General features: G+C 42.6%; 1 protein-coding gene and 1 long non-coding RNA gene across 6 annotated transcripts in view; one reads left to right on the top strand and one right to left on the bottom strand.

Annotated features, from left to right (window-relative positions):
• TAF1B (TATA-box binding protein associated factor, RNA polymerase I subunit B) overlaps nt 1-9638 on the bottom strand; it is a 68364-nt gene extending 58726 nt beyond the window's left edge. Inside the window, exons 1-4 of one of the 2 annotated variants that reach the window (XM_045884066.2) lie at nt 9514-9638; nt 7657-7755; nt 2936-3023; nt 739-836 (exon numbers count right to left, since the gene is read on the bottom strand). In XM_045884066.2, coding sequence (XP_045740022.1) covers nt 739-836; nt 2936-3023; nt 7657-7755; nt 9514-9531 — 303 coding nt within the window. In that variant the 5' untranslated portion in view covers nt 9532-9638. The remainder of the gene's footprint in view (nt 1-738; nt 837-2935; nt 3024-7656; nt 7756-9513) is intronic. The other variant, XM_064571823.1, reaches the window with a different exon arrangement.
• LOC123850813 (uncharacterized) lies at nt 9599-27615 on the top strand. Of its 4 annotated transcripts, XR_010405402.1 has the most exons (4): nt 9599-10042; nt 14188-14326; nt 24945-26741; nt 27259-27615. It is a non-coding gene; the product is annotated as an uncharacterized LOC123850813 (long non-coding RNA). The 4 variants fall into 4 exon arrangements; XR_010405400.1 differs by lacking the exon at nt 27259-27615 and having other exon boundaries at nt 9599-10069; nt 24945-27144; XR_010405401.1 differs by lacking the exon at nt 27259-27615 and having other exon boundaries at nt 22610-27144.
• The last annotated feature ends 270 nt before the right edge of the window (nt 27616-27885 follow it).

Genomic DNA, 27885 nt, shown 5'->3' on the forward strand with positions numbered 1-27885 from the left:
CCAGGCGCCCCTAAATAACTGGCTTTTTAAGGAATTCCTGAAATGGCTTCAACCAGATGAAGAAACATGAAATTCACACAACAGCAGGGATATTGTGGTACTCTGGAGGGGCAGCAAAGTCCAAGTGTGGTCCCTGGACCAGCAGTCTCAGTGTTACCTGGGAACTTGTTAGGAATGCCCTACTCCAGACATACTGAATCAGAAACTCTAGAATGCGGTTCAGTAATCTTGTTTTAACCAGCCTTTCAGATGATTCCGGTATACTTTCAAGGTTGAGAACCACTGGTTTAATATATTATTCCCCAAAGCACATTCTGGAACTCAAGTCCTGATCAATGCTACATACATATACACACACTAAAGGATTTTGTTCTCAAATTGTGAATACTGTATACTATATCCCTTTGGAAATCAAACAAGCACATTAACACAGAAAAGACACCAAATAGTCTGCAAAGTTATTTATTTTACTTCATTTAACCCAATCTTTCCTAAATATCTGAAGATTAAAACCTTTTTGGTTTTCTTTTGGTTGTACTGCTTACTTATATCCTGTAGAACACACTTTGGGAATTAATGGTCTAATAAAAGGATTAAAGCAAAAACATCAGAAAAAAATGATTCTTCCAGGAGCTAGTGTCATTACTGATAACCCCACTTTTCTCCTTAGTTTCACTCCAAATCTTATTGTTCTTCAAACAGAATGTAAGGCTAACATCTAGACACGAATGGACTTACCTTTAATTCTGGGTCTACTCCAAGGGTCTTTAAGGCTTCTGCTTGTTGATAAAGTATCTGCTGAAAACCTTCACACACATACCAATCCCAGCCTTTCTCTAAATGACAAATAACATGGTTTCAGACATTTGCACTCCTATTTACTACATGCTACTACAGAGTTATAACTGTGTTTTACACACTACAGCTGGAATTGTCTTGTATTCCTGAATAGGGTTTCCATCCTTATACTCCTGTTTCCAATCCGGCAAATATGTACACAAATGCTAAAGCTAAACCCCATTTTTATTTTTCAGATTTTAAATATTTTAAATTGTCTACAATTTTTCTGAAATATTAATGTAAAGGGCAGAAAAATGAATAGTCACCATTTTAAAAAATGAAAAGTTTTAAAAGTATGTACTGAACAATGAAATGTATTGTACTGGACAATACCCAGCAGAATCCTAAAGGAAAGAGTGCTCAATACTCAGCCTCTGGTTCTCCCCTCCTCTGTTCCAACTCACAAAGAAAGGGAACAATGAGTATTTAGAGAATGAATGAACAAAAGCCAAGATGTGATGGTCCAGGAGTGCAGGAAAGAGCAACAAGAACATACAGAGAAAATAAACTGTTCGATGTCATTCTGCTTTTCTGGAAATAGTTCTAGGCTACAGGGAGACATTGGAAGCAAGGAAACTAATACTTACTGAGCCCTGCCTAGGCATCAGGTATGTACTAGGTATTTTAAACACGTCCTTTTCTTTAATCCTCAAAATAACCCTAAGAGACTGTGAAGAAATGTGCCACCACCACAGACAGAGCTACGTGTTTAAAGAGAACTAGAAGGTAAAGAAAATGTTAACATCTGTTAAGAGCCTAATGTTTTACTCCTCCCTGCTGGATAAATATTACAACTCTTTGAAAAACATGTTATCAGCACCTTTTATACTTAGCTTATGAAGTCTGTTACTAGGACCCCAAGATCCCCCTCCCCTGCAGAATGTCACAGGACTCCTACTCCTCACCCTGCTGACTACCTCAATTTCTTGGATTATATATAAGTAAAAGAGAAAGCCTCTAATTCTGATGCATTCTGAAGTTGCGCAAGTTTAAACTCTTCAAACTGTACCTGTGTGCACTCTTCTTCCAGAACACGGCTCTTATAAACTGGTAAAGTCGTATTTTGAATTCAGAGTTTCTGTTTTACGTGACAAATGGTATTACATTCTCATTTTACAGATGAAGAAACTATGCAGGGTCAGAAAGTTGAATGTAAGATTCTTGACAGCTAATTTGAAGCACCTAAATTTACTGCAGCAATTTAAGTTGAAACTATACATTTTAGTTACTTAAGTCAAATCCAAATTAATCAAGTTTTACGCTAATAAAATTTAGTTAAAAAGTAACCAGCTTCTAGCCTAATAAAAACAGTCACTGTTAAAGGTTAAACAGAAACACGAATTGCCATTTAGGCATTCTCTCTATTACTCATCTAAGAATATCAATGTATTTCATAGAGATATTTCACGAACACTTTTATGTCTGTATTTCATGTGTGTGTGTCCTTAAAGCTACCTCACCTATAAGAATCCACCACTACCATTAGCCTGGTTTCAAACTGGAGAATCTGGCCCTAGGTAGTCACAGAAATAAAAAGCATCAGTTAGACTTCACCTCAGAATCTTCTCAATAATGGTTAATTATATGTACTCACTGGATTAATGAAGTAGATTACCTTTCAAAGCACACCCATGCTGAGATTATTTTAAGGAACATAATTTTCCTATTTTAAAAGGGTGTGTTCAAAATTCAATGTGAGAAATAGATTTCTAAAAGTTGAACATCACGTTGAACTTGCCTAACCTGACAATTCCATACATGAACCATTTCAGAAAGTAAGCATTTTTCTTTAAAAGCACAGAAAATCATATTCTGAATAGAGGACATAGAACAGAGAAACATATGCCGACAGATAAGAAGGAATACACTCCATTAAGATTTTTTGTATAATAGTTGCTCCACTGGAAAAGCAACTCAAAACCATAAGCAGGATAAAAACAGGATATGCTTAAAGACATTTACTTCCAATTTTACCATCAACGATTACCCACTTTAAGTTGACTTTGGATGACCTGTTTACAACTCTGACAACTTCTCGAGAATCTACTTAAGATTCCATTGCACACCCCTAAGCACATATGAAGAAAGGGCTTACCAGGTTTTCTTTTTCTTTTAAGTCCCCGGCTGATGGCTTGTATTTTAGTATTAGGGATAGCCTCAGTGTTTATGACTTCCTTAGATCTCTGCAGGAGACAGACAGACCATTAAAAAGATAGTTTTACATCTCCCAAAAGGTTTTTCCAAGCATGCTCTGGGAAGTACAGTGAACCAAACTGTGAGTGCCAGGACCAAGGACAGTAACATTTTGGGAAAATTATATCAACTGTAACATTTTGGTTAACTTTTACGTTGTTTTTTCATTTAAATTTTTCACTACTCAAGACAGTACCTGGAACACAGTAAACACTAAATAAAAGTCTGGCAAATGAATAAACTTTTATTTTAAGTCACTTTCTAATTTTTTCAAATGAAACCTAATGGTAAAATCAAGTTTGTTCCCTTTTTCCTCCATCCAAACACACTCCAGAATTAGGAGAACTGTATTTATTGTAACCAGCAATCACTATGCTACATACAGATTCGTTTCATCCTCCTTTTCTATGTATTTGAATAATACAGTTTTCATTTCTGAAATTATAAAAGTACTACTTTTTATTTTTAATCAAACCTACACAATTTTAGAATGACTCAATAATGAGTACAATTCATCCCATAGTCTTCAACTCCAAGTGCTCTCAAGGGCTGGTACCTAAGATTCTGCTTCTCTCATAACCAAAATAAAAGAATTAAGTCTCAATGAGGGAAGAGAAGTGAAGATTTTTAACCAACAGGCAACATTTATATATTTCTCTAAACTTAAGAGATTGGGATGAAGTTTATCTTGAGCCCTCATTAAGAGTAAAAGAAACATCTTTAACAATAGGATTTGGGGAATGTATTTCCTCTAGTCACAGAAACCACATTTGAAGCCAGTCTGGTGGGCTGGGTTGGCCACACTGAAAACATAAGACACATCAGAATACATACCAAAGCAGTTACCCTACAAAGACGGTACAATGTATAAAGAGTAGGCAGGGATAAAAAGGCTTAAAATCTGGACTAAATAAAACGTGAAATAACTAAAAGCTAGAAAAAGCTAAATATCTAAAACTGGATCTATAATTAAATTACTAAATGGTTACATTGTGGGATATATATACAGGCAATAAAACTGTCCACAAATGTTTAGAATGACACAGGAAAACATTTAATTAAGACAGAAGATTCAAAAGTGCTCACCCACATCCCCTTTCCCTTCCATACATAGCAAAAAAGAGTTTAAAAGGAAGTGATTAAAATGTTGTTTACTGAGATTACTGGTGATTTTATTTCTATTATTATTTTTAAAGATTTTATTTGACTGAGAGAGAGAAAACACAAGCAGGGGGAGTGGCAAAGAGAGAAGGAGAAGGAGACTCCCCGCTGAGCAGGGAGCCCGATGCAGGGCTCAACCCCAGGACTCTGGACTCATGACCCAAGCCAAAGGCAGACACTTAACCCACTTAGCCACCCAGGTGCCCCAAGATGACTCGTGATTTTAGCTTTCATCTTCATTAATTTCTAAATTTTCTACAATAAATCTGATGTTATAATCATAAAAATCTATTGAACTCACATAATTCTAGCCTACACATTTATGAAATACCTACAAGAACATCTACTGTCTAAATTGGCCAGATTTAAGACCTGAAAAAGGTTTTCCTGTTTAAAATACACCAATGAAACACTCTCATTCTTTTACTAATTCAAAAGGCCTTTTTCCAGATTATAGCGAGTATTCATAGCTTGAGAATTACAAACAGGCTAAGAGCTGGAGGGCAATGAGGGTGCAGAAAAATAGGGAAAGTTGCATCATGACCTCTACTCTTCATAGCTAGAACTACGTCCCACTGGCCATCCTCCACCCACTGGATATCAACATTGCCACATTACAGCACCACAAACCAGGCAGCATGGATCACATCATACCCTACATGAAGAACACGCCTGGGGTACCATAAAGCCAAGAATAACCACTGTAAGTTGTACAATACACAGCTCTGCCTATCGTATGGGAAGGCACTGAGTTGGATTCTTGGCCTATACATAGATGCTGCCATCTTCAGGAATGCTACATTCTTGGGGCACCTGGGTGGGGTAGCTGGTTAAGCGTCACCGTCTTGGTTTCAGCTCAGGTCATGATCTCGGGATCGTGAGATCAAGCCCGGCACCAGGCTCTGCGCTCAGCTCGGAATCTGCTAGAGATTCTCTCCCTCTGCCCTCCCCCTGCTCAAATTCTCTCTCTCAATAAAATAAATAAACAAATCTTTAAAAAAAAGAAAGAATGCTACATTCTTGACAAGTTACTCTATATAGGTTGTCTTTCAAATGTGGAACTAGGTAGTGTAGTGGCATTAGGATCTTTCAAGTTAAAATGACTGCAGTAGATTTTATCAGACAGAATTAAATAGGAACATTATCAAAGACAGAAATAAAGGGCGCCTGGGTGGCTCAGTTGGTTAAGCGACTGCCTTCGGCTCAGGTCATGATCCTGGAGTCCCTGGATCGAGTCCCGCATCGGGCTCCCTGCTCGGCAGGGAGTCTCCTTCTCCCTCTGACCCTCCTGACCCTCCCCCCTCTCATGTTCTCTCTCTCTCAGTCTCTCTCTCTCAAATAAATACATAAAATCTTAAAAAAAAAAGAGAGAAATAAAAGAGGCAATTAGTTAATGTAGTTTAATTTCCACAAAAATAGCATGCTGACTTCATCTACTAATGGCAAACAGTCCAGTTAGACACAATCACCCTTCGCTGTGTTTACGTTTGCACTGCTGCGCAAAAACAATCCTGGGTAAAACTGTTAGCGCCTCACATGCATCAAGGCACAGAGGACCAAACTGCACGTGTCTGAAGTGCACATGTTGGGGCGCCTGGGGGGCTCGGTCGGTTGAGCGGTCTGATTCTTGATTTCGGCTCAGGTCATGATCTCAGGGTCATGGGATCGAGTCACAAGTCAGGCTCCACGCTCAGCGAGACGTCTGCTTAAGATTCTCTCCCTCTGCCCCTCCCCCCACTCATGCTCACACACGCTCTCTCCCTCTCTCCCTAAAATAAATAAATAAATCTTAAAAAAAAAAAAGTGTAGGGGCACCTGAGTGGCTCAGTCAGTTAAGCATCTGTCTTCGGCTCCTCCCCCCCATGCTCTCTCTCTTGCATGTGCATGCACTCTCTCTCAAATAAATAAAATCTTAAAAAAAAATAAAAAATAAAGTGCATGAGTTGATATGTATACATATGCATATACTTCTATGTGTATCTATTTATCTATATACATATATATACATCTTTACAAAACCATCACCATAAACAAGATAATGAAATATCCACCACCCACAAAATTTCAGCTAGTATTTTTTTAATATTCTGTGTGACTTAAGTGGGAACCAGGGATAAGAACTTCAGCTGCATACTGAAGAACAATGATTATTTCAAAAAAAACCTCTGTGTGAGCAACAAGGTGTATTAGCCGCTTTCCTCAAAGGAAATTTTTTTTTTAGTTGTTTTATATATTTTGCTCAAGTTTCTAGTTGATTATGGTAGGAAGGTAAATCTGGTTCCTGTTACTCCATCTTGGCCAAAAGCTGAAGTCTACACAGTTACTTTCATCTGTCCCAAATTTGCCTTTCTTAAGTCTATATGGTAAATGTAATACTTGTTCCTTCCTGGCTCTGTAGACTTTGAGCAAATCTTTTTCCAGAGAGGAGTCCTGGCATGTTCAGCCTGTCCAGTAGCAGACTGTCCACAGCCTTGATTATTTTGGTCAGACTGCCCTGAATGTGTGGTAACTGGAACAGGACCTCGCACTCCCAGTGTAAAGGGGGCCTCACTGACCAAGGTTACACATAAGACAGTATGACAAGCTCTAGTGTAAGAGGCAGGTGTAATGGGGTAAAATGACCACTGCAGTCAGAAGACTCAGGTTCACAGCATGGCTCAACACTTTATACCTGTGTGACTTTGGCAAGCTCACTCAAACTCGTGAGCCCTACTTGCCCCATCAACGGACACACATAATAGTATATCTCACACGTGGTTATGAAGAGAAAATGAAATAAGGAATAAGAAAACACTTTGTAGGGCGCCTGGGTGGCTCAGTTGGTTAAGCGACTGCCTTCGGCTCAGGTCATGATCCTGGAGTCCCTGGATCGAGTCCCACATCAGGCTCCCTGCTCGGCAGGGAGTCTGCTTCTCCCTCTGACCTTCCCCCGTCTCATGTGTTCTCTCTCATTCTCTCTGTCTCAAATAAATAAATAAATAAAATCTTTAAAAAAAAAAAAAAAAGAAAGAAAACACTTTGTAATCTCTAAGGTACTGTACAAGATAAAATGACAATGAAGTATATTTCCAATACTCCCAATAGTCCTCAATCTTTCTAACATTCCATCTTCCAAAACTCTAAGCTACCACAATGTATTAAAAACTCTTACATGAGTATTAACTAATAAAAAGAAACGCCTCACCTTCTAAGTACAATTTTAATTAGTTTCCCTTATACTACACAGTCTGAATCATGAAATCATTTACAAATGCGGCCCAACATCATTTCAAAAACCCATCCTAAATCTAAATTACTCATTCCTTAGCTCATGTGTAAGCACTTGAAGACTGCTTACATTCTTGGAATTTGGGCATTGCAGGGGCGACAGAAGTACATTATTTGGGAACTATGCCACATACCAGGCTAAAACTGTAATTTTTAAAAACACTAGCAGATTCCTAAGTGATATATGTTACTTACTTCTGTGACGTTGTGGCAAGAAGTACAGTAATATTTGCCTTCATCAGTAAGACCCCAAGAGATGGCAGCACACTGAGTGCATCTTTCTTTAAACTCTCTCTATCGGAGAAGATAGAAAAGGTGTTACCATCAAGCCATATTCAATACATTGCACCTAAACCCTGAAGTTCTACCTAAAGGGTTCCCTGCAATTTACCTTACAGGTAAAAAAAACCATAGAAAATAAAAAATGGTTCAGAGAGATTAACTATAAACAAAGAGAAGAACGGTTCAGTCTTCTGAATAGTTGGAAGTGGAATTAAATGATTAAAAAAGTTTCTAAAATACGCTGTGTGTGAGGGGGAAAAAAAGAAGAAAAGGTGGTAGGGGTAAAATGGAAAAAAATGGATGAGTTAATAAAACTCCTGGAAAGTGCCCTGAGGAAAAAAGAGGACAAGATTTAAGTAAAGACTTTAAAAATAAAAATTGGGGGACGCCTGGGTGGCTCAGTCGTTGAGCATTTGCCTTCGGCTCAGGTCATGGTCCCAGGGTCCTGGGATCGAGCCCCGCATCGGGCTCCCTGCTCAGCGGGAAGGCTGCTTCTCCCTCTCCCACTCCCCCTGCTTGTGTTCCCTCTCTCGCTGTGTCTCTGTCAAATAAATAAATAAAATCTTTAAAAAATAAAAATAAAAATTGCATGCCATTTGGAACTTTCTCAATGACACTAAAAACACATACCACAAAAGAATCAGATTTTTATGGGGGCTGTTCCAAGTTTCGATTTATTCATTCAGCAATATAAGGAGAATCACCTATGTATGCATTAGGCATTTAACTAGGTGCCGGGGATTCAGTGGTGGGCAAAACAGACATGATCCCTACTCACAGCAAATGCAGGTTAATGGTGAGATATAATTATTAATTTCATTAACTTAGCAGGTACAGACGTTAGCCATCCACCATTCGATAGACATTTATTGAGCATCTATCATGAGCAAGGCCTTCTATCACCCTACCTTGATGGGCACTAAACTACTCGTCCCGAACTCTCGGGTCTTTGACCTTATCGTTGATCTAATTGCCCAATATTCCTTTAATACGGCCAAAGAATGCGGCATTTTATGTAGCATGTCAAAAATGAACGCCGTGTTTATTTCAACAAGTCGGTAACGTTTGCAGTGACCCCGTACTGCATACTAGCATCACCCCGGAGTGGCCCAAACCCCACCGCGGCGAGGATCCCAGGGAGACGGGCGGGGAGGCGGGGTGGGTGCTCCGGAGCCAGCGGGTTCCAACCCCGGACCTCCCACGCCCACCCCCGCATCAAAGGGAACTTGTGGGGCGCCTGGGTGGCTCAGTCGGTTAAGCGACTGCCTTCAGCTCAGGTCATGATCCTGGAGTCCCGGGATCGAGTCCCGCGTCGGGCTCCTTGCTCGGCAGGGAGTCTGCTTTGCCCTCTGACTCTATCCCCTCTCATGTACTCTCTCTCATTCTCGCTCTCTCAAATAAATAAATAAAATTAAAAAAAAAAAAAACAAAGGGAACTTGTGGGAGGCCCGGCCGCGAGGGGATGGGCCATATGGGTGGCCACCCCATAAAACCCACAACTCCATACCCCTCCCGAAACACACCCACAGGGACTAACGCCCCGCCCTCCCTCACCCACAGCCTCGCCCAGCCAGAAACTCCAGTGTCTCTCCCCAAAATGCTCGCGCACCGGCCCGCCAGCCCCCTCCCTTTCCCCGCCCCGCAGCCTTCTGCCCGCCGTCCTCGGGCCAGTGGCGCCCCCACAGCCAGTCGGCGTCCTCCGGCCCCCGCGCTCGGCCTCACTCCCCTCCCGCCCCGCCGCCGGGCCCGGAGGGCGCCCGGGTCCCTCACCGCCTCCTCCAGGTCCATGACGACGGCGCCGCCGCCGCCGCCGCCGCCGGGCCCGTTACCCGGGCGGCGAGGGCAGCTTCCGGGAGCGCCGGAGGAGCCGGCCGGGCGGAAACGGAAACCGCGGCTTTGGCTTCCGGGCGCCTGGGGCCGCGGGTTCGTCTCCGCTCGCTCCGGGAGGGAAGCTCCGCACCCCCTGCAGCCCCCTCCCAGACTCCATTGCTTCCCCAGTCGAGGTGACCGGAGCCGATTCGGGAAGAAACTGGGCGCGCCTGCTGCTGCGCTGATTCGGTCCGGCTCGGCTCGCTGCAGGACCGTCTTCCTCCTGCGAGCTGCCAGGGAGGCGGGGGCGGCCCCCTCCCCAGCGCGGCCGCGACCGCCCCCCGGGTCCGCTCCAGTCTGGCTTTTACTGGCACGGCCGAGGCATGGGGTTCTGGAGGAAAGCACACGGTTGTTGAGGTAGAGCCGGGTGCATTCTGCGCCCTGTGCCTCAGTTTCCTCCTCTGTACGAGTCGGATACTACTAGTGTTAGGTGAGGATTTTACTTGGAAGCTATTGGGTGAGTTACACGATCTGACTTATGTTTGGCAGACCAGTCTGACCCTTGTGGGGAGAAGGGACTGAGCGGGGCGAGGGCAGGAGACGAGTCAGGAGACTAGTAAAATAATCCAGACAAGATCCAGTGGTAGCTTGAACCAGGTAAAAGCACTGGAGACGGTGAGAAATACAGAGGTTCTAGAAATACACGTTGTGAACGTAGGGCCATAAGGGTAACTTGATGGACAGGAAGTGGGCGGTAGGAGAAAGAAAAGAGTCCAGGGTGACTTCCAAGATTTTTGACCCGAGCTCTGGAAGAGTGAAGTTATCACTGAGCAGGGGCGGGCTGTGGGTGGAACAGTTTGGGAGTCGGGTAGAGGAGGAACCAAGAGTTCGATTTTGGACCTGTTAGAGATGCTGGTAAGACCTCCAGGTAGGGGGCGCCTGGGTGGCTCAGTCGTTAAGCGTCTGCCTTCGGCTCAGGTCATGGTCCCAGGGTCCTGGGATCGAGTCCCACATCGGGCTCCCTGCTCGGCAGGAAGCCTGCTTCTCCCTCTCCCACTCCTCCTGCTTGTGTTCCTGCTCTCGCTGTCTCTCTCTCTGTCAAATAAATAAAATCTTAAAAAAAAAAAAACAACCCTCCAGGTAGGATGAGAAGACAATTTGATACTGGAGTCTAGCGTTCTCAGGTGAATTCTGGACTGCAGATAACACACTTGGGAGTTCTCTCTGTCTGGATGGTATTTAAAGTCACGGACTAGATGAGAATAGGGAACGACTGGCTCTCTATTCACTTACTCCTTATTTACTTGTCAATTCATTTATTTCGCAAAGTTATTAAACACCCACTGTATGCCAAGCACTGTGCCAGCAGTTGGGAAATGAGAGATAAAGAGTCCCAGCCTTCAAGAGACCCCCCCCCCTCCAGTCCAGTGGAGCAGTCAGTCTCATTATTTTATCATGGCACTAGACAAATGTTCTGTCCATTTGTGTCGCCCATGTCATTTGCCAGGCTTGGCTCTGTGCAACTTCAGACTCTTACTGAAAAACCTTCCCTATCGTTACAGCATTAAGGATTGTCCTAAGAAAAGCTTGATCATAAGCCTTTTATTTTCTAGATCAGCCCTGATGTCAGATGTTGAAATATTAGAACAGGAAGGGGCGGTACTGAGTGCGCAACTGAAGAGTTAATGTACTGAACTAAAATACGAGATCAGGAAAGTTTGTCTTTGTCTTTTTGTTTCTTGCTATATGTCCAGGGCCTGGATCAGTTCTTAGCTCACAGGATGTGATCAATAAATATTTGCTGAATAGATGAATGACTTTGTAAGATTTTCATGTATATGCAAAATAGTTGAAACAGTTGACGGACCTTGATTTGAGACTTTGGACGTGTGGTTACGCAGAAATGAGTCACAGATTTTTCCAGCCATTCTTTCACAGGAAATTGAGTGTTTTGAGCAAAGTCAGCCCTTTGGAAGAAAATGTTTTCTTAGACTATAAGACTTCTCTGTTAAAACCCTTAGAGGAGGGTTTTAACAGAGAAGCTTTAATATGCAGGTCTTAAAACTCTGGCTCAGGTGCCATTTTTGGTTATCAGATTGGCACAGATTTTTTTTTGTCTGATGGAAATGATCAGTGGCGGAAGTGCTCAGTGAGCTGGATTCTGCCTTATGCTGCAGGTGAGCTTGAACGTGGGTATATTTCTTTCTTTTAAATTTTATTTATCCATTTGAGAGAGAGAGAGAGCATGAGCGGGGGAGGGCAGAGGGAGAGGGAGAAGCAGACCCCCCCACTGAGCAGGGGGCTCCAGGACCCGGAGATCAAGACCTGAGTCAAAAGCAGACGCTTAACCATCTGAGCCACCCAGGCGCCCTGTGGGTAAATTTCTGGAAAACAGTTGAGCTACATAGAGGTGGTATGGTGGAGCAACATTGAGGTAACCCCAAGAAGAGGAAACAGGGAAATAAAATTAGAACAGAGATAATAAACCTTTAAAGGGATTGAGGAGTCTGGGCCAATATTTTATTGAACACCTTAATTGAACATATTAACATATCTAAAGAAAGAATGTGTACATCAGAAAGAGATATGTTTAGCCCTTCTAGCCTAATAAGGGTGGACTTAAATCCTAGCAAGGACCCCAGCTCTGCTATTATGCACAAGCAGGTACTATACCCAAGTTTCCACGTAAGTGACAGACACAGAAGTCAACACTAACCATTGCTCAATTCTGTAATAGAGCCAGTAACTCTAGGCCAATAAATTTGAAATTTTGATGAGATGGACAAATTCCTAGAAAAATACAAGTTACTGAAAGGTATATAGAAGAAATAGAAAATCTGAACAATTCTATATTTAAGAAATAGATTCTATGTATAAAAAAACCTCACTAAGAAAACCCCAATTTCATGAGTTAAAGATGGTAAATTCTACCAAATGTTTGGGAAAGAAATAGTACACATCGTACACATTCTTTTTTTTTTTTTTTAAGATTTTATTTATTTTTTGACAGAGACAGCAAGAGAGGGAACACAAGCAGGGGGACTGGGGGAGGGAGAAGCAGGCTTCCTGCTGAGCAGGGAGCCCAATGCGGGGCTTGATCCCAGGACCCTGGGATCATGACCTGAGCTGAAGGCAGACACCCAATGACTGAGCCACCCAGGGGCCCCTGTACACAGACTTCTAAATAATGGGAAAAGTGAGTGCATTTACCAGCACATCTTACGAGGCTAGCATAACCTTGACGTCAAATCATGGCAAGGATATTTGAAGAAAAGTAAAAATTAAAGTCCGTTCTGTCTCAGAAAGAGATGCAAAAATTCCAAACAAAATATCAGCAAATTGAATGCAAGTCCTTTGTTATATTGAGCAATATATATAAATAGGTTAATAAATCAAAACCAAGTTGGGTTTATTCTAGAAATGTAAAGTTGGTTTAACGTTAGAAAATATATAAGTCAAACAGTAGTGCAAGAATGGACCAAAAGATCAATGGAACAGAATAGAAAGTCCAAAAACATGTAAGATAAACTGATTTACAACAAAGGTGCTACTAAAATTCAGTGGGGAAAGTATAGTGTTTCAATAAATGATTCTGGATCAGTTGGACATTCATATGAAAAAATATTGACCCCTACATCACACCATATACAAAAATTAATTTGAAATGGATCACAATCCCACATATAGTAAGTAAAGCCATAGAGCTTCTAGGAAAAAAAAATCAGAAAATATCTTTCTGACTTGAGATGGGACAGATTTCCCGAAAAGCACAATCCTAAAAGCACTATTCATGAAAGAAAAGATTGTTACATTGGACTTCATTAAAATTAAGAACTTTACTTCATCAGAATTGTTAAGGCAACCCAAAGACTGAGAAAAGGTATTTATAAGATATTTATATCCACTACAAATCAATAAAAAAAATTAAAAAGTAAGCAAAAGACTTTAACAACTATTTCACAAAAGAGGATAGTTAAAAGATCAATGAATACATGAAAAGCTGCTCAACATCATGACTCATCAGAAAAATACAAATTAAACCCACAATGAGATGCTACAACACATCCACTGGGATGGCTAAAGTTAAAAAGACGATATTGAGGTTTGGCAAAAACATGGATACACTCAGTGTCTTCTACGTTGCTGATGGGAGTGAAGATTGGCAGAAATATTTTGGAAAATTGGAAGTAATGCTAACTGTAGGCTAATTATGACTCAGCAATTCTACCCTTAGATATATACCCAAGAGAAATTAGTACATATGTTCACCAAAAGATATGTACAAGTATTTTCATTAAACTTTCTTTATAACAGCCCCAAATTACAACCAACCAAATGTCCATCAATGGGAGAATCAATAGCAAGTTGCGATAGTCATACCATGGAATCCTATACAGTAATGAGAAAGAATGAATACCTGATATAGGCAACAACATAGATGAATCTCACAAAATCATGACGTGCAAAAGAAGCCTGTGGTGGATTTAAAGTAGACTTACGTTCTTTGCCACTCTTGCCGTTGAAAGATGTGATCCATCTCCCTGCCCCTTGCATCGCCGTGGTCTTGTGGCCAGCTTTCAGCAGCAGAATTCCGAGTCAATGGTGTTATATAACTTCTAAGCCGTGTCTTTGCAGCTTTTGCTTTTCCTCAGATGTGCTGTCCTGAAAGCCAGCGGCAAGAAGTCCAACTTCCCTGAGACAGCCATGCTGCGAGGAAGCCCAAGCATGCCACGTGTACTAACGAGGCAACGCAGAGGACTGAGGTGTCAGACACGTGAGTGAAGCCTTCTTGGATCTCCCAGCCTAGCCCGGTCACTAGCTACATGCAGCCCTCTCCCCATGCCAGGTAGAACAGAAAACCACCCAGCCAAGTCCTGCCCAAGTCTGTCATGACTGACAGAATTCCAAGTCAACAAAATGGTTATTGTTTCTAAGCCACACTAAATTCTGACATACTTTGTTATTATAATAGTAGTTTGTTACAAAGTAATAGGTAAGCCACAGAAATTGGTTATCGGAGTAGAATGTTATGTAACAAAACCCTAAAATATGTCCCCAGAGCTAATCCTATCCAAATGCCTCTTCCTTTAGACAGTAAACTTTCAGAAAAGAATTTTGAACATATATCCCATTATACAGATACGTATTTTTGTATAAATTATACACATGCAGGACTGTTCTAATGATGTATATTATAGGACACTCATAAATATCAAAACAAGCTAAAAATATAAATTATTAATTAAATAACCTCCCTTTCAATGAAAATATTAGTACTATTGTAATTAGAGTAATCTTGTCTTAACACTGTGTGATACAGAGATTTGTAGTTCTTGTCCTAAATTTAGTTTACTTTAATACTCCTTTTTATGGTGACCATAACAGAAAAAGATACCCCACAAAGATAAAGAAAACCAAGTATTTTCATACCAATGGAAACATTTGTAAACATTCATTCTCAAAATGTAGTCTCCATAGCACATATGTCTTCCAAAAAAGTGATTACTTTTTCATTCCTTAGACAAAGGAGTGCTGAGCAGGTGCCAGACACTGTTTTAGGCACAGGGAATAAAGCAACAAACAAAAACAATCTCTACCTCGTGAAGCTTACATTCTAGCTGGCAGAGTCACATAATGAATACATAAGTAAGTCATAAAATATGTCAGGTGGCAAAAAACTTCCATGAGGAAAAAGAAAGCAGAATATAAAAATAGAATAGACAGGAGGAAAGGTTGGAGGTGGGAGTTGCTATTTTATTTTATTTTAAGATTTGTTTATTTATTTTAGAGAGGGGAGGGGCAGAGGGAGAGGGAGAGAAATCCCCAAGCAGACTCCCTGCTGAGTGCGGAGGCTGACACGGGGCTCGATCCTAGGACCCCGAGATCACGACCTGAGCCGAAATCAAGAGTCAGACACCCATCTGACTGAGCCACACAGGCACGCTGGGAGTTGCTGTTTTAGACAGACTGGTCTGGGAAGGCTTCTCAAATAAAAGTGACATTTGAGAGGAGATTTAAAGGAAGCAGGGGACTGAGCCATGCAGATAGGTGGGGGATCAGCACTGCAGGTGCAAAGACCTTGAGACAGTGAGGTGGCCCTGAGAAAGCAAGGAGCTGTGTGATAGAGGCCATGAGGTCAGAGAGGCAGCCAGGCCAGATGAGGGATAAGGTTTTGGGGATTATAGGAAGGACATCAGGTTTTATTCTCAGTGAGATGGAAGGCAGAAGAGTGACAGCAGCTGACTCATATTTTAGAAGGGTCCCTCTGGGGATGTGTAGAGTAGGGGGGATCAGGAAGGAGTAGGGGGATGTAGGGAGCAGGGGGGAGCAGGGAGATCACTTAGGGGGCCACTGAAGTGGCCCACATGTGGGCTGAGGGCAGGGCGAGGGTGTAGACACTGAGGAGAAGCAGTCAACCTCTGGACAGATTTCAAAGTCACAGTCTTCCTGATGGATCGGATGTGGGGGGTGAGAGAGAAGGCATTGAAGATGACTGCAAAGTTCTGGGTCTGAATGCTCATGAGAATGCAGTTGTCATTTGTGGAGGCCAGGGAGACATGTGTGGGCTTATGATAGAGTGGAGGAAAGAATCAAGAGTTTGCTGGGATGTTCAAAAGTTAATGATGCCTACCCAGTATCCAAGTGGGGACGTTGACGATGCTGTTGAGTAGGTGAGCTTGATGTTTGGTGGAAAGCTAATGACTGGAATTAGGAATCTGGGAATCAGAGGCTGGATAAAATCATCAAGGGTGTGTGGACAGAAAGGTCCAAGGACCGAGACCCGGCCACTCCAACATACTTAAGTAGGGAGCAAGAAGGAAGATGAGAATGAATGCCCGAGAAGCAGAAGAGAACCAGGAGAATGTGGTATCCTGGAAGCCAAGCAAAGAAAGTGTGTCCAAAAGGTGGGGCCATCAGCTTCCTCAAAAGCTCCTGAGAATTGCAAGATGAAGACCAGGGTGTGAATGTCAGATTTGGACATGGGGTCATCACTGCCCTTGACAAGAGTGCTTTCAGTGTTGGGGATGAAGGGCAGAAGAGTGTAGACCACTCTTGTGAGGGATTTCATCATAGACAGAAGCAGGGGTGCCATCGCTGGGAGACAACGTAAAGTCAAGGCAGATTTTTGTTTGTCTGGTTTTGTTTCTTTGCTTGCTTGTTTCAGATGTGGGAAGAAAGGGAATGATTTCAGGGGCTATCACTGAGCTGGGAAGAGGGGATGGGTCTGCAGCTCAGGCAGAGGGATTGGCCGGAGCATAGACAATTCAGCTGTGACAGGACCAGGAAGGGAGGGCCTGTGGTACAGACATGGTGGGGATGTGAGGAAAGGGCCCTTCTGACTGCTTCTGGTGAAATGGGAAGGAGGTCATGAGCTGAGTGTGAGAGTCGGGAGGGTTGCTCGAGGTCCAAGGAGAGGTCAGAGGTGTAATACCTCTGGGGAATGGGAGAGTTAAGTCAGAAATCTACTAAATTGTCAGGCACCTTTAGGGCCCCCCTGGACATCTGAGATCGTAAATCCAAAGATAAGGCCAGTCAACACACCCAGCCATTCAGCTGCTCACTTTGTTGAAACAGTCCCTTTGCCCCGAAGGGACAAATTAAGTATATTCACAGTTTCAAGAAGACCTGCCAGGCACTATTACTGACAACCACTCGTCATTGCAGGAATACTTGCCTTTTTGTTTCACGAGAAAAAAGAGAACTCTTCTGTAAGTCTGACAGGTCTTTTAAGTATTTTGCCACGAGATAGACGACAGCCTTCTATGTGGAGCCAAAGATGTTTATGGGTATTCGGCTCATTACAGGTTACGGTAAGGATCCCATGACATCTGGAAGGTCCCGTGTTTATAAAATCAGCTGTGTCCAGGGCATTCCACAGTCACGCGTGCCCCTCTGCCTGCGGTCTCCGCTGCCATTAGCTGCTGGGGAAGGAGGCGGCGGGTGGATCTCCCCGGCCGTCTGTAGCCTCATCCCAGAGCTCTTCCGCCATTCTAGTCAAAGTGGGTCTAGTCAGTGATTCCATGAACATGGTATCTCCAAGTGGCTCTTTTGTTTTTTTTTAAGCAGTTTCCAGGTTTATCTCTGTCTTTTTTTTTTTTTTAAGATTTTATTTATTTATTTATTTGACAGAGAGAGAGAGCACAATCAGGCGAACCAGTGGAGGGAGAGGGAGAAGCAGGCTCCCCGCTGAGCAGAGAGTCCAAGGCGGGGCTTGATCCCAGGACCCCGAGATCATGACCTGAGCCAAAGGCAGAAGCTTAACCCACTGAGCCACCCAGGTGCCCCTCCAAGTAGCTCTTGTATAAAAGATAACGATTTACTGTGGAGAATATATGTTCTCTGATGCATCTTCCCAGGAATGGCCCCTCAGAAGCAGTCCTTCCCATGTTCCATGACTGAAATGGAATCCAGTGACTACCACAAGAAGGGACTTGTTAGAAATATCTATATTTTATCCTGCCGGATAGCAAACCTTCACACTGCAAACCTGTGACATTATAACACTCGTTTTCTTCTAAATTTTTGGCAGTTTCTGCATCTCTTAACAGTATTTGCAGCAGTATTTGTCATCTCCTGTTTCAGCCATATCATGGCAGAATGATAGAAAACAGATAAATATAAAATATAACTTTAGGGAGTGATTCATGCTTTCAAGCCAGGTAGGTTTATAGGGTGACTGGGGTGGGGTGGAGTGAACAGAATTTGTATAGGGTCATGAGGAAGACTTCCCTGAAGAAGGGCCAGTGGAGCCAAGATGGGAATGCGAGAGCCATGCAGGAATGTGGGGAAATGTATCCCAGGGAGAGTGAAAAGGCCCTGAGGCTACACTAGGCTTGGTGTGTTTGAGAAACAAAAGGAAGCCAGTGTGGCCAGGATAATGGGTAAGAGGTAGAGCTGTGGGCCTCAGGGTGAAAGCACTGGGCAGGGCCCTGACTGCCTGGAGGTCCCCTGGCCCCACAGGACTGATATCAGCCAGTACATCCATAGTCTGTCCCATGCATTGTACCAGATGTCCCTGGTAGATCCCACCTCCTGGCTACCATCATTGGCTCCCACTGGGGAAGAGGGAAGGGAGAAGGGGCACCCCATGGATCAGTGGGGGGGCCAGTCAGCAGGCCATGGCTGCCTTGTACTGCCCACTTAACCCATGCCAGCCTGTAAAGATGATAGCCTTCATAGAATTTTGGCTCAGAGAGGGCTGGGGGACCCTGGGGGAGCAGACAAGTGGGGGGCCCACACAAGTACTAGCCAGGCATTTGGGGCTTTGTTGGAATAGCAGTACTCCCTCCACAGGAGGGAGGCAGCGAGGAAGGAAGAGCCCGAGGATTCCAGAGTGCAGCTCCCACTTTTCACCATTCATACTCAATTTTACTTCCAGTGAAGGGCATCCCTTTGTCAAAACCCACCACAGGCCTTCTAGTCAAGGGCATTAACAACAGGGTTTTCTTAGTAAAGTGAGAGCTAATGCATATCTAGCATTTTCTGAGCCAGGCACCATTCTAAATTTGTTAACTCACCCATTTTCTATACAAGAAAACTAAAACAAAGGTTGTCTAAAATTTGTGTAAGCGTCTGAGCCAGGAGTCAAAACTGAGTAGCCTAGTGGGGCACGCAGTTTTGGCAGCCATTCTCTGAGCCTCTCAGGAAGGATCAGGCTCAACATCATTAGACATGGTGCTCCACAAAAGGTTTTTGTGACTAAGCCAATAATAAGATGTTGAATATGGAAGAATCTCAGATGATACTGTAAGGATCAGAAAATATTTTAATATAATTGTTCTTGGTTGAATAGCAGTTGAGAAACAATTCATTACCACAAATAATATTGTTATTGAGAGAAATTCTTTATTTTGAGACTACAACTTACCTAGTAGCTACTGATTTATTGGGGAAGTTATTGGAAAAGTTGGATGCATTTCCCTCTGTCAATAGGGGCATTATTTAATTTATAAGAACATATCAAAAGATCACACCAGTAATTTCTGAAAACCAACAAATGACTTAGAAATTATTAGACTGATTTGGTGAATGCTCTGTTATAACTTATTTTGTTGGCAGTTTTATTCTTTTTTAAAAGATTTACTTATTTGGGTGCCTGGGTGGCTCAGTTGGTTAAGCGACTGCCTTCGGCTCAGGTCATGATCCTGGAGTCCCAGGATCGAGTTCCGCATCGGGCTCCCTGCTCAGGGGGGAGTCTGCTTCTCCCTCTGACCCTACCCCCTCTTGTGCTCTCTCTCTCTCACTCTCTCTCTCAAATAAATAAAATAAAATAAAATAAGATTTATTTATTTATTTCAGGGGTGGTGGGGAAGGGGCAGAGGGAGAGGGAGAGACAGAATCTCAATTAGACTCCACACCCAGCACAGAGCCCCACACGGGGCTTGATCTCATAACCCTGAGATCATGACCTGAGCCGAAATCAAGAGTTGATTACTTAACCCACTGAGCTACCCAGGTGCCCCGCAGTTTTATTCTATAAACAGATTTAGTTTGGGTTATTTAGAAAATAAAAGGGAATACATTTTAAATTTCCACTTATATAGACTCTTATACATGAATATATTACTGAATATGGGTGTTTTGAATATTCCTTCTGAGGCCACGGTTAGGCATTTCAATTTAATTCTTTTTTTTTTTTTTAAAGATTTTATTTATTTATTTGACAGAGAGAGACACAGTGAGAGCAGGATCACAAGCAGGGGGAGAGGAAGAGGGAGAAACAGGCTTCCTGTGGAGCAGGGAGCCCGATGCGGGGCTCTATCCCAGGACCCTGGGATCATGACCTGAGCCCAAGGCAGACGCTTAACGACTGAGCCACCCAGGCGCCCCTCAATTTAATTCTAAGTGTGCTGAGAAGTCATTGAAGGATTTTGAGCACAAGAGCAGCATGGTCTAATTTACACTTTGAAGTATTGTTCAGGCCCCATGGTGTAATGGTCAGCACTCTGGACTTTGAAGTATTGTTCAGGTCTCTTTGGGGAATGGACCAAGGAGGAGAAGAAGGAATGAAAATGACTCACTGGGAGGACCAGACCAGTACTTGGTTTTGTGGCCAAGGAGAAAATAGATATACTTTGAAGGTGGAGCCAACAATGGATTGGGTGTAGTTGTGAGAAAAAGAGAGGAATCGAAGATGGCATAGTAAGGTCATGGTGGAGTCCTTCACTGGGATGGTTATGGGCAGGTTGGGGGGTGAGATCTAGATTTGGGACATGTTAAGTTTGATATGACTGTAAGAAATGCAAGAGGAGATACTGAATAGGAAGTTGCACAAATGAGTCTCGAATTCAGGAAAAGTGTTCTGGCTGGAGATGTGAATTTGGGAGCTGTGGTGTAAACATGAGATTTAAAGCCCAGGACTAAATGCAGATACCTAGGGAGTGTAGATCGTAGATGACGGGAAAGGGACCAGGGCTGAGATGAGGGCACTGTAACAGGTAGAAGTCAGGCAGAACAGAACAATCCAGCAAAGATGGTAGAAGGAGAGAACCAGTGAAGGGCAGTGACCAGAGCCACGTGAATAGTGTTTCAAGAAAGAAAAAATGTCAAATGCTATTAAGAGTCGGGTGAGCTTAGCCCAGGATCCAGCAAGATAATTGTCATGGACAAGATGATTTTGGTCAAGTAGGAAGGGTGGAAGTTTGATTGGCATGGGTTCAAGGCAGAACGGGAGGAAACAGTAGACAGTAAAGACAAGGCCCATGGGAATTTTGCTGAAAGGAAGAGTAAAGAATTGGTCAACCCTATAGGGAGACACAGTGGGGTTAAACAGGGAAGTTGTAGCATGTTTGTGTGCTCATGGAAAAGAAATATTGGCTAGTAGGAAAGAGAGGGGAGATTACAGGCAAAGTCCAAGCAAAGCCCTTGAGTGGGTGAGAGGGACAGATCTGGCCCCTGATGAGCCTGAGGGGCTGCATTATTCTGTCCTGACCAGGCCATGGGAATTCCAGGAATGTGACCACCACTCCACCAGGCAGGGGCCCTGGTCGGGGGCCCTGGTGGCCACATTAGAGCTGGTCCCACTGCCTTCTCCCGACTTCCTGATGGTGCCAGCATCCCCAGGCTTGGAACCCAGCACACCTCAGCTAAAAGTTTAGTAAAGGAGGTTCTACTAAGTGTGGGAATAACTAAATACTATTTCAAGGAGGCAACAGAGCAGAGACTCTGCAATAAAGAGAGTAGATTTGAATCCTGGCCCTGATACGTTTGGGGTAGCTACATGACCTGGACAGGTCACTTCTCCAGGGCCCAGTTTTCTCATCTGCAGTGTGGGGATAATAACTTTCACAAAACACCTTCTGAGATTGTAAGGTACAAATGAGGTGATGGATGTGCAAAGACTTTGTCAAACATCTGTAAACTGGGAAGTGAGAACGAATGCCATAAATTGTCATGAGGCTAAATTTACTAGATCATTCCCCCATCTATCTTACTGAACAGGAACAGCCTGGGGAAGAGGCATTTCTCAGGACACATTCCTGGGCCATGTCTCTCTGTGGGCTTAATTTTCATAACTAGACTTTTAAGGTTTTTTTTTTTTTCAATAAAGATAAGAGCAAGTCTTTGGCTTGCTCCTTGCCAGAGCCTCCAAATTTCATTACAGACATAAGTGTATCACTTGAAGATCATTGGTTGAAAGATCATCATAGGTTGAAAGGGAGGGGAGACATATTATTAACTTCAAAGCTTTCTTGGAACCTATTAAATGTTAATCACAAAGCACAGGGATGTTCCTGAAAGCAAATGCCGTCCGGACACTTCTCAGATGCATGAGCCTTCCTCCTTGGGCTCCCATCAACATTTCTGCTGAAGGGAAGAGAGACTCTAGTATGTCCCCCACCAATGAATGGACCTTCTGGGTGTTCCCAAGCCTGCTTGTGGCCTGGCCTGTCCACAGCTGAAGCTGAAATCTTTTATGGTTTGCCTAGTGCTGGGAAGAAGGCTGGAGGAATGAGTACTTGCTGGGCACATTGTGTGTCAGGCGCGGCACCAGGCCCATTACACAGGTCATCTCATCATTGAACTGGGAGGTAATTATTCTCTTCTCATCAAACAGGAAGAAAAACTGAGCCTCGGCAGGTCAAGTTAGGTGGTGCGGCCAGCAGGAGGACGAGGGGGAAGAGGACTCCAAGGAGCCTGCTCTCCCTGCTTACTCTCCCTGCTTCGTAAAGGTTTCTTTAGTGAATGAGTAGATGGATGAATAAAGTCCTCTGAATCCAAAATTGCCTTGTCAAAGGACATCAACCGCCAGAAGGCATGGCCCCAATTAAACAGAAGCAAAACAACCTTCTAAGATTGTGTGAGGTACTCTGAGTTTGCCTTAAATAACTCAGGCGTTTCCCAGACCCTTGAGTGATAAGATCTCAGGCAAGTTGCAGAACCTGTTGGGGGCTGGTTTCTCCATTTCTAGTGGGGAGGCGCTCCTCTCCATGCTCCTCCCTCCCTTTTGGGAAGCAGGCTCAGCAGAGCCACAGGACTTGTAGCTCTGGTTATGGGCTATAAAATCCTTGAAAGAGGAGTCCTGGCTGGTGACCATCCTGGGGCCAGGACTACCTACATAATTCATGGGGCCCTGCACAAAATGAAAGTGGCACCCCTGGTTCAAAAATTAATAAAAATTTTCAGGCCAGAACAGCAGACCATTAAACAAATGTGACTGTATAGGCTCCACACACCCATGAAGCCAGCCTTTACCTGTAGCCCTTGATTTGGGAGAAGGGGAGAAGAAGTCTTAGAAGGGTGTTGGATGGAGGGGGCTCCTGGGTGGCTCAGTGGGTTCAGTGTCAGACTCTTGCTTTTGGCTCAGGTCATGATCTCAGGGTTGTGAGATCGAACACCATGTCTGGGCTCCACACTGGCTGTGGAGCCTACTTAAGATCCTCTCTCTCCCTCTACCCCTCCCCACCCCCCAAAAAAGACAGGGATTGGTGGGACATCATGAAAGCACCAAAAATAGGACAAATTAAATAGTTACGGAGGGACATCTGGGTGGCTCAGTCCGTTAAGCTTCTGACTCTTGGTTTCAGTTCAGGTCATGACCTCAGGGTCCTGAGATCGAGCCCCAAGTTGGGCTCCCTGCTCAGCAGGGAGTCTGCTTCCCCTCTCTCTTTCTCCCTCTGCCCCTCCCCCCACTTGTGCACACACCCTCTCTCTAAAAATGAATAAATAAGTCTTTTTAAAAAATAGCCATGGAGATCAGGTTCTGATCTCTTGAAACATACAATTCCAGGATATAAAGTTTCTGAAATTCACCTAGAACTATTCTTCCATTTTATGTCTGAGGAAGTTGAGATCCAGACAGAAGCAGACAGAAGCAGTGACTTGGGGTGTCATGGGGTCCCACAAAGAAGGCAACCCCTCTCTGAATCTCAGTCTCCTTATCACTGAAACAACACAGGGCAGGCTGAATAATGCATTATTTCCTATTTCCACCAAAATAACAATCACATAAAAGGGCCAAGTCCACAAGGACCAAGGAAATGGAAGGAGGAGGTGATGGCAATTGAAGAGGCTGGAGAGTGGGTGGGTGGGGCAGGAGGAAGCACAGTCTGGGAACTGGATAACTGAGTGAAAATCTGAATACTGCTCTTAACTTCCTTTCCAGAATGTCGGTAGCAAGTTTTACATCTCCCCAGGCAGGAGATGAGAGTCTTCTCTGGTATAAATTCCAGAAACTACCATTTGGGATTCTTCATAGTGGGTTTGAACTCTGTCCTATTAGGCGGAAGCCCTAGGGCCCACATCTGGCTTATGTGCAAAGAGCTTTCTAGGCTCCTGAGAGCTGATGGCCAAGCACCTCCAGACATGGGAAAAGGCTTCTAACTTGAAAGGCAGAAAACAAGTGGAAAAAAGAATTGGGAGAAATCAGACAGCTTCAAAATAAAAATTTAATATAAAAAATAAATTCAGAGAACATTCCAGAACAAAAAGATGAAAAAGATGGAAAATAGCAGAGAAAAGATAAAGCAAGAAAAGAAGTCTACAGGGTTGAAAGCTATCTGCTAGAAATGCCAGATAGAGAGCCAAGGGGAAAAAATTACCAAGGAAATAACATAAGGAAATTTCTCAGAACTAAAGCATATGTTTCCAACTCAAAAGGGCTAGCATAAGGAATGAAAAAGACCCAGAGTCAGGTACATCATTGTGAACTTTTCAAATACGAGGGATACAGAGAAGATGCTGTAAACTTCTAGGGAGGAAAAGAAAATCAGAATCTATTGACCTCTCCACACTGTAATCTAGTGGACAAGAGACCAATGACTTCAATGTTCTAATCTGCACCCTACACCTCTATATTCAGCCAAACCATCCATCAGATAAGGGTAAAATATTTCAGGCCTGCAAGAACTAATATCATTTCCTTCCCTTGTACCCTTTCCTTGTACGTTTAGTGGACTACTAGAGGTGATGATCCAAAAAAGAAGGGAGTAAACCAAGATGGGAACCCACAGAATCGAGGAATCAAGGGATCTACAGCATAAGAGGCAATGTGAGTCCCCATGATGATGGTGAATGGAAATTTCCAGACGACATCTCTATAATGTCCAGTCTAAATTGAAGAACATGGAAGGAAGGCTCTGAAAGGAAGGTCTCTAGGAGTAAGATGCATATGACATATTGGAGATTATGGAAAACATTGATAGAATTGAGGTAGACTTTGTTAGAACATTAGGAAAAATTAATGATGCATAGAAAATCAGGCACATGGGAAGAAAAGGAGGAAATGAGTGACTCCAGTAAAAGTGAAAGACTGAATAAGAAATTTGGTATGAACATAGTGTTAATGTGGTTCTCCAGTAAATGCCATTCGTGCAGTCATGAGCAAGTATATATACTGATTATTGATATAACTAAAATTGTTTTATAACTATGTCGGGGGGTAGGGAATGGGAAATAGGGAGGTATAGGAGACTCAGTCCTTATTTATCATTGTAGAAACTCAGTATAGTATCTCAAAATGTAAAATAATGCATTAAATATGGATAGCTCCAGTCCCATGGTTTTAAATATCATCTATAAGACTTCCAAGTTTAAGAAGGTGAGAAGACATTCCTACTTCTTTTTCTCTCAAAAATTACCTCAAAACAACGAAGAAAATAACAAACAGAAACACAAACTCTATCCTTGACATTAGAAGACACTGCAATTCTGAACCATTACATGTGAAGCTAAGTGGCTAGAAGAATGACAAATGACAAAAAAAAAGTGAACAAAGATGAACCCAAATGCCAGTAGAAGTATAATTTATTTACAATAAAATTCACAATTTTAAGTGTACATGATGAGTTTTGGCATATATATGTATATATCCACTACCAAAAAATGATTTAGAACATTGCAGTCAGTTCCTATCTCTAAGCCCCAAACCCCTAGCAAACACTGATCTGCTATCATCACCATAGACTTGCCTTTTCTTTTATTTTTTTAAGATTTTATTTATTTATTTGAGAGAGAGACAAAGAGAGTGAGCGAGAGCATGAGCAGGGGGCAGGAGGAGGCAGAAGGAGAGGGAGAAGCAGACTCCCCACTGAGGAGGAGCCTGAGGATGCAGGGTTCAATCCCAGGACCCCTGGGATCATGACCTGAGCTGAAGGCACTTAACCAACTCAGCCACCCAGCACCTCTAGACTTGCCTTTTCTAGAACTTTTCTAGAACTTCATATAAATACATACAGTGTGTAGGGGCGCCTGGGTGGCTCAGTTGGTTAAGCATCTGACTCTTGGTTTCGGCTCAGGTCATGATCTCAGGGTCGTGGGACTGAGCCCTGCATTAGCCCTGCATCACTAAGCCCTGTGCTTAGTGCAGAGTCTGCTTGTCCCTCTCCCTCTTCTCCTCCACCCCCAATCGCTCACTCTCTCTCTCAAATAAATAAATAAAATCTTTAAAAAAACACATACTGTGTATTCATTTTGCATCTGGCTTTTTTCACTTAGTAATGCTTTTGTGATTCATCCATCGTATTGGGTGTATGTATGAGTAGTTCATACCTATTAATTGCTAAGCAGTATTACATTAAGATATAGATTTTTCTTTATCTACTTATCAACTGATGGACTTTTGGATTGCTTCCAGTTTGGGGCTACTCCAAACAAAGCTGTTATGAGTCTTCATGTATAAATCTTTGTGTGGACATAATGTTTTCATTTCACTTGAAAAATACCCGAGAGTAGAATTTCTAAGTCATATGGTAAGTGAATGTTTAACTTGGTAAGTAAATGTAAACTGTTGTTTCACATTGTAGCCAAACCTTGGCATTATCAATCTTTTAAGCTTTATCTACTTCAATGGGTATGTAGTAGTATCTCCTTTTGGTTTAAATTTACACTTCCCTAATGACTAATGATGTTGAACATCTTTTCATGTGCTTATTTGGCATCTATATTTTTAAAATAAAATGTCTACTCAAATCTTTTGCCTAATTTTAACTCAATAACTCTTGTTATTGAGTTGTGAGAGTTCTTTATACCTTGTGAAAACAAATCCTTTATTTTATGTATGTTTTGCTAACATAGTCTTCCAGTCTGTGGCTTGCTTTTTCATTTTCCTAATTGTGCTTTCAAAAAACACATATTTAAAAAAAAAAAACACAACACATATTTTTTATTTTGATGGTCCAAAGTATTGATTTTTTTATGTGTCCTACTTAAAAATTTTTTGCCTAATTCAAGGTCATTAAGACTTTCTGCTGTTTATGTCCACAATAGCCAAACTATGGAAAGAGCCTAGATGTCCATCAACAGATGAATGGATAAAGAAGATGTGATACACACACACACACACACACACACACACACTGGAATATTATGCAGCCATCAAAAAATGAAATCTTGCCATTTGCAATGATGTGGATGGAACTAGAGGGTATTATGCTAAGCGAAATAAGTCAATCAGAGAAAGACAAGCATCATATGATCTCACCGATATGAGGAATTGGAGAAACAAGACAGAGGATCATAGGGGAAGGGAGAGAAAAATGAAACAAGATGAAACCAGAGAGGGAGACAAACCAGAAGAGACTCTTAATCTCATGAAACAAACTGAGGGTTGCTGGAGTGGAGGGCGGTGGGAGGGATGGGGTGGCTGGGTGATGGACATTGGGGAGGGTAAGTACTATGGTGAGTGCTGTGAATTGTGTAAGACTGACGAATCACAGAACTGTACCCCTGAAACAAATAATACATTATATGTTAATAAAAAAAATTTTAATTGCTACAATATAAAAAGAAAATATTCTCTGCTGTTTTTTTTTAAATAAGTTTTATAGTTTTAGTTCATTTTTGTGCATGTAACCAACCAATTATTCCAGCACCTTTTATTGAAAAGATCATCCT

Source organism: Mirounga angustirostris, unplaced genomic scaffold, assembly GCF_029215605.1.
Source record: "Mirounga angustirostris isolate CCGP_5_RB_7025 unplaced genomic scaffold, mMirAng1.0.hap1 SCAF_10, whole genome shotgun sequence".
NCBI classification, from domain to species: Eukaryota; Metazoa; Chordata; class Mammalia; order Carnivora; family Phocidae; genus Mirounga; species Mirounga angustirostris.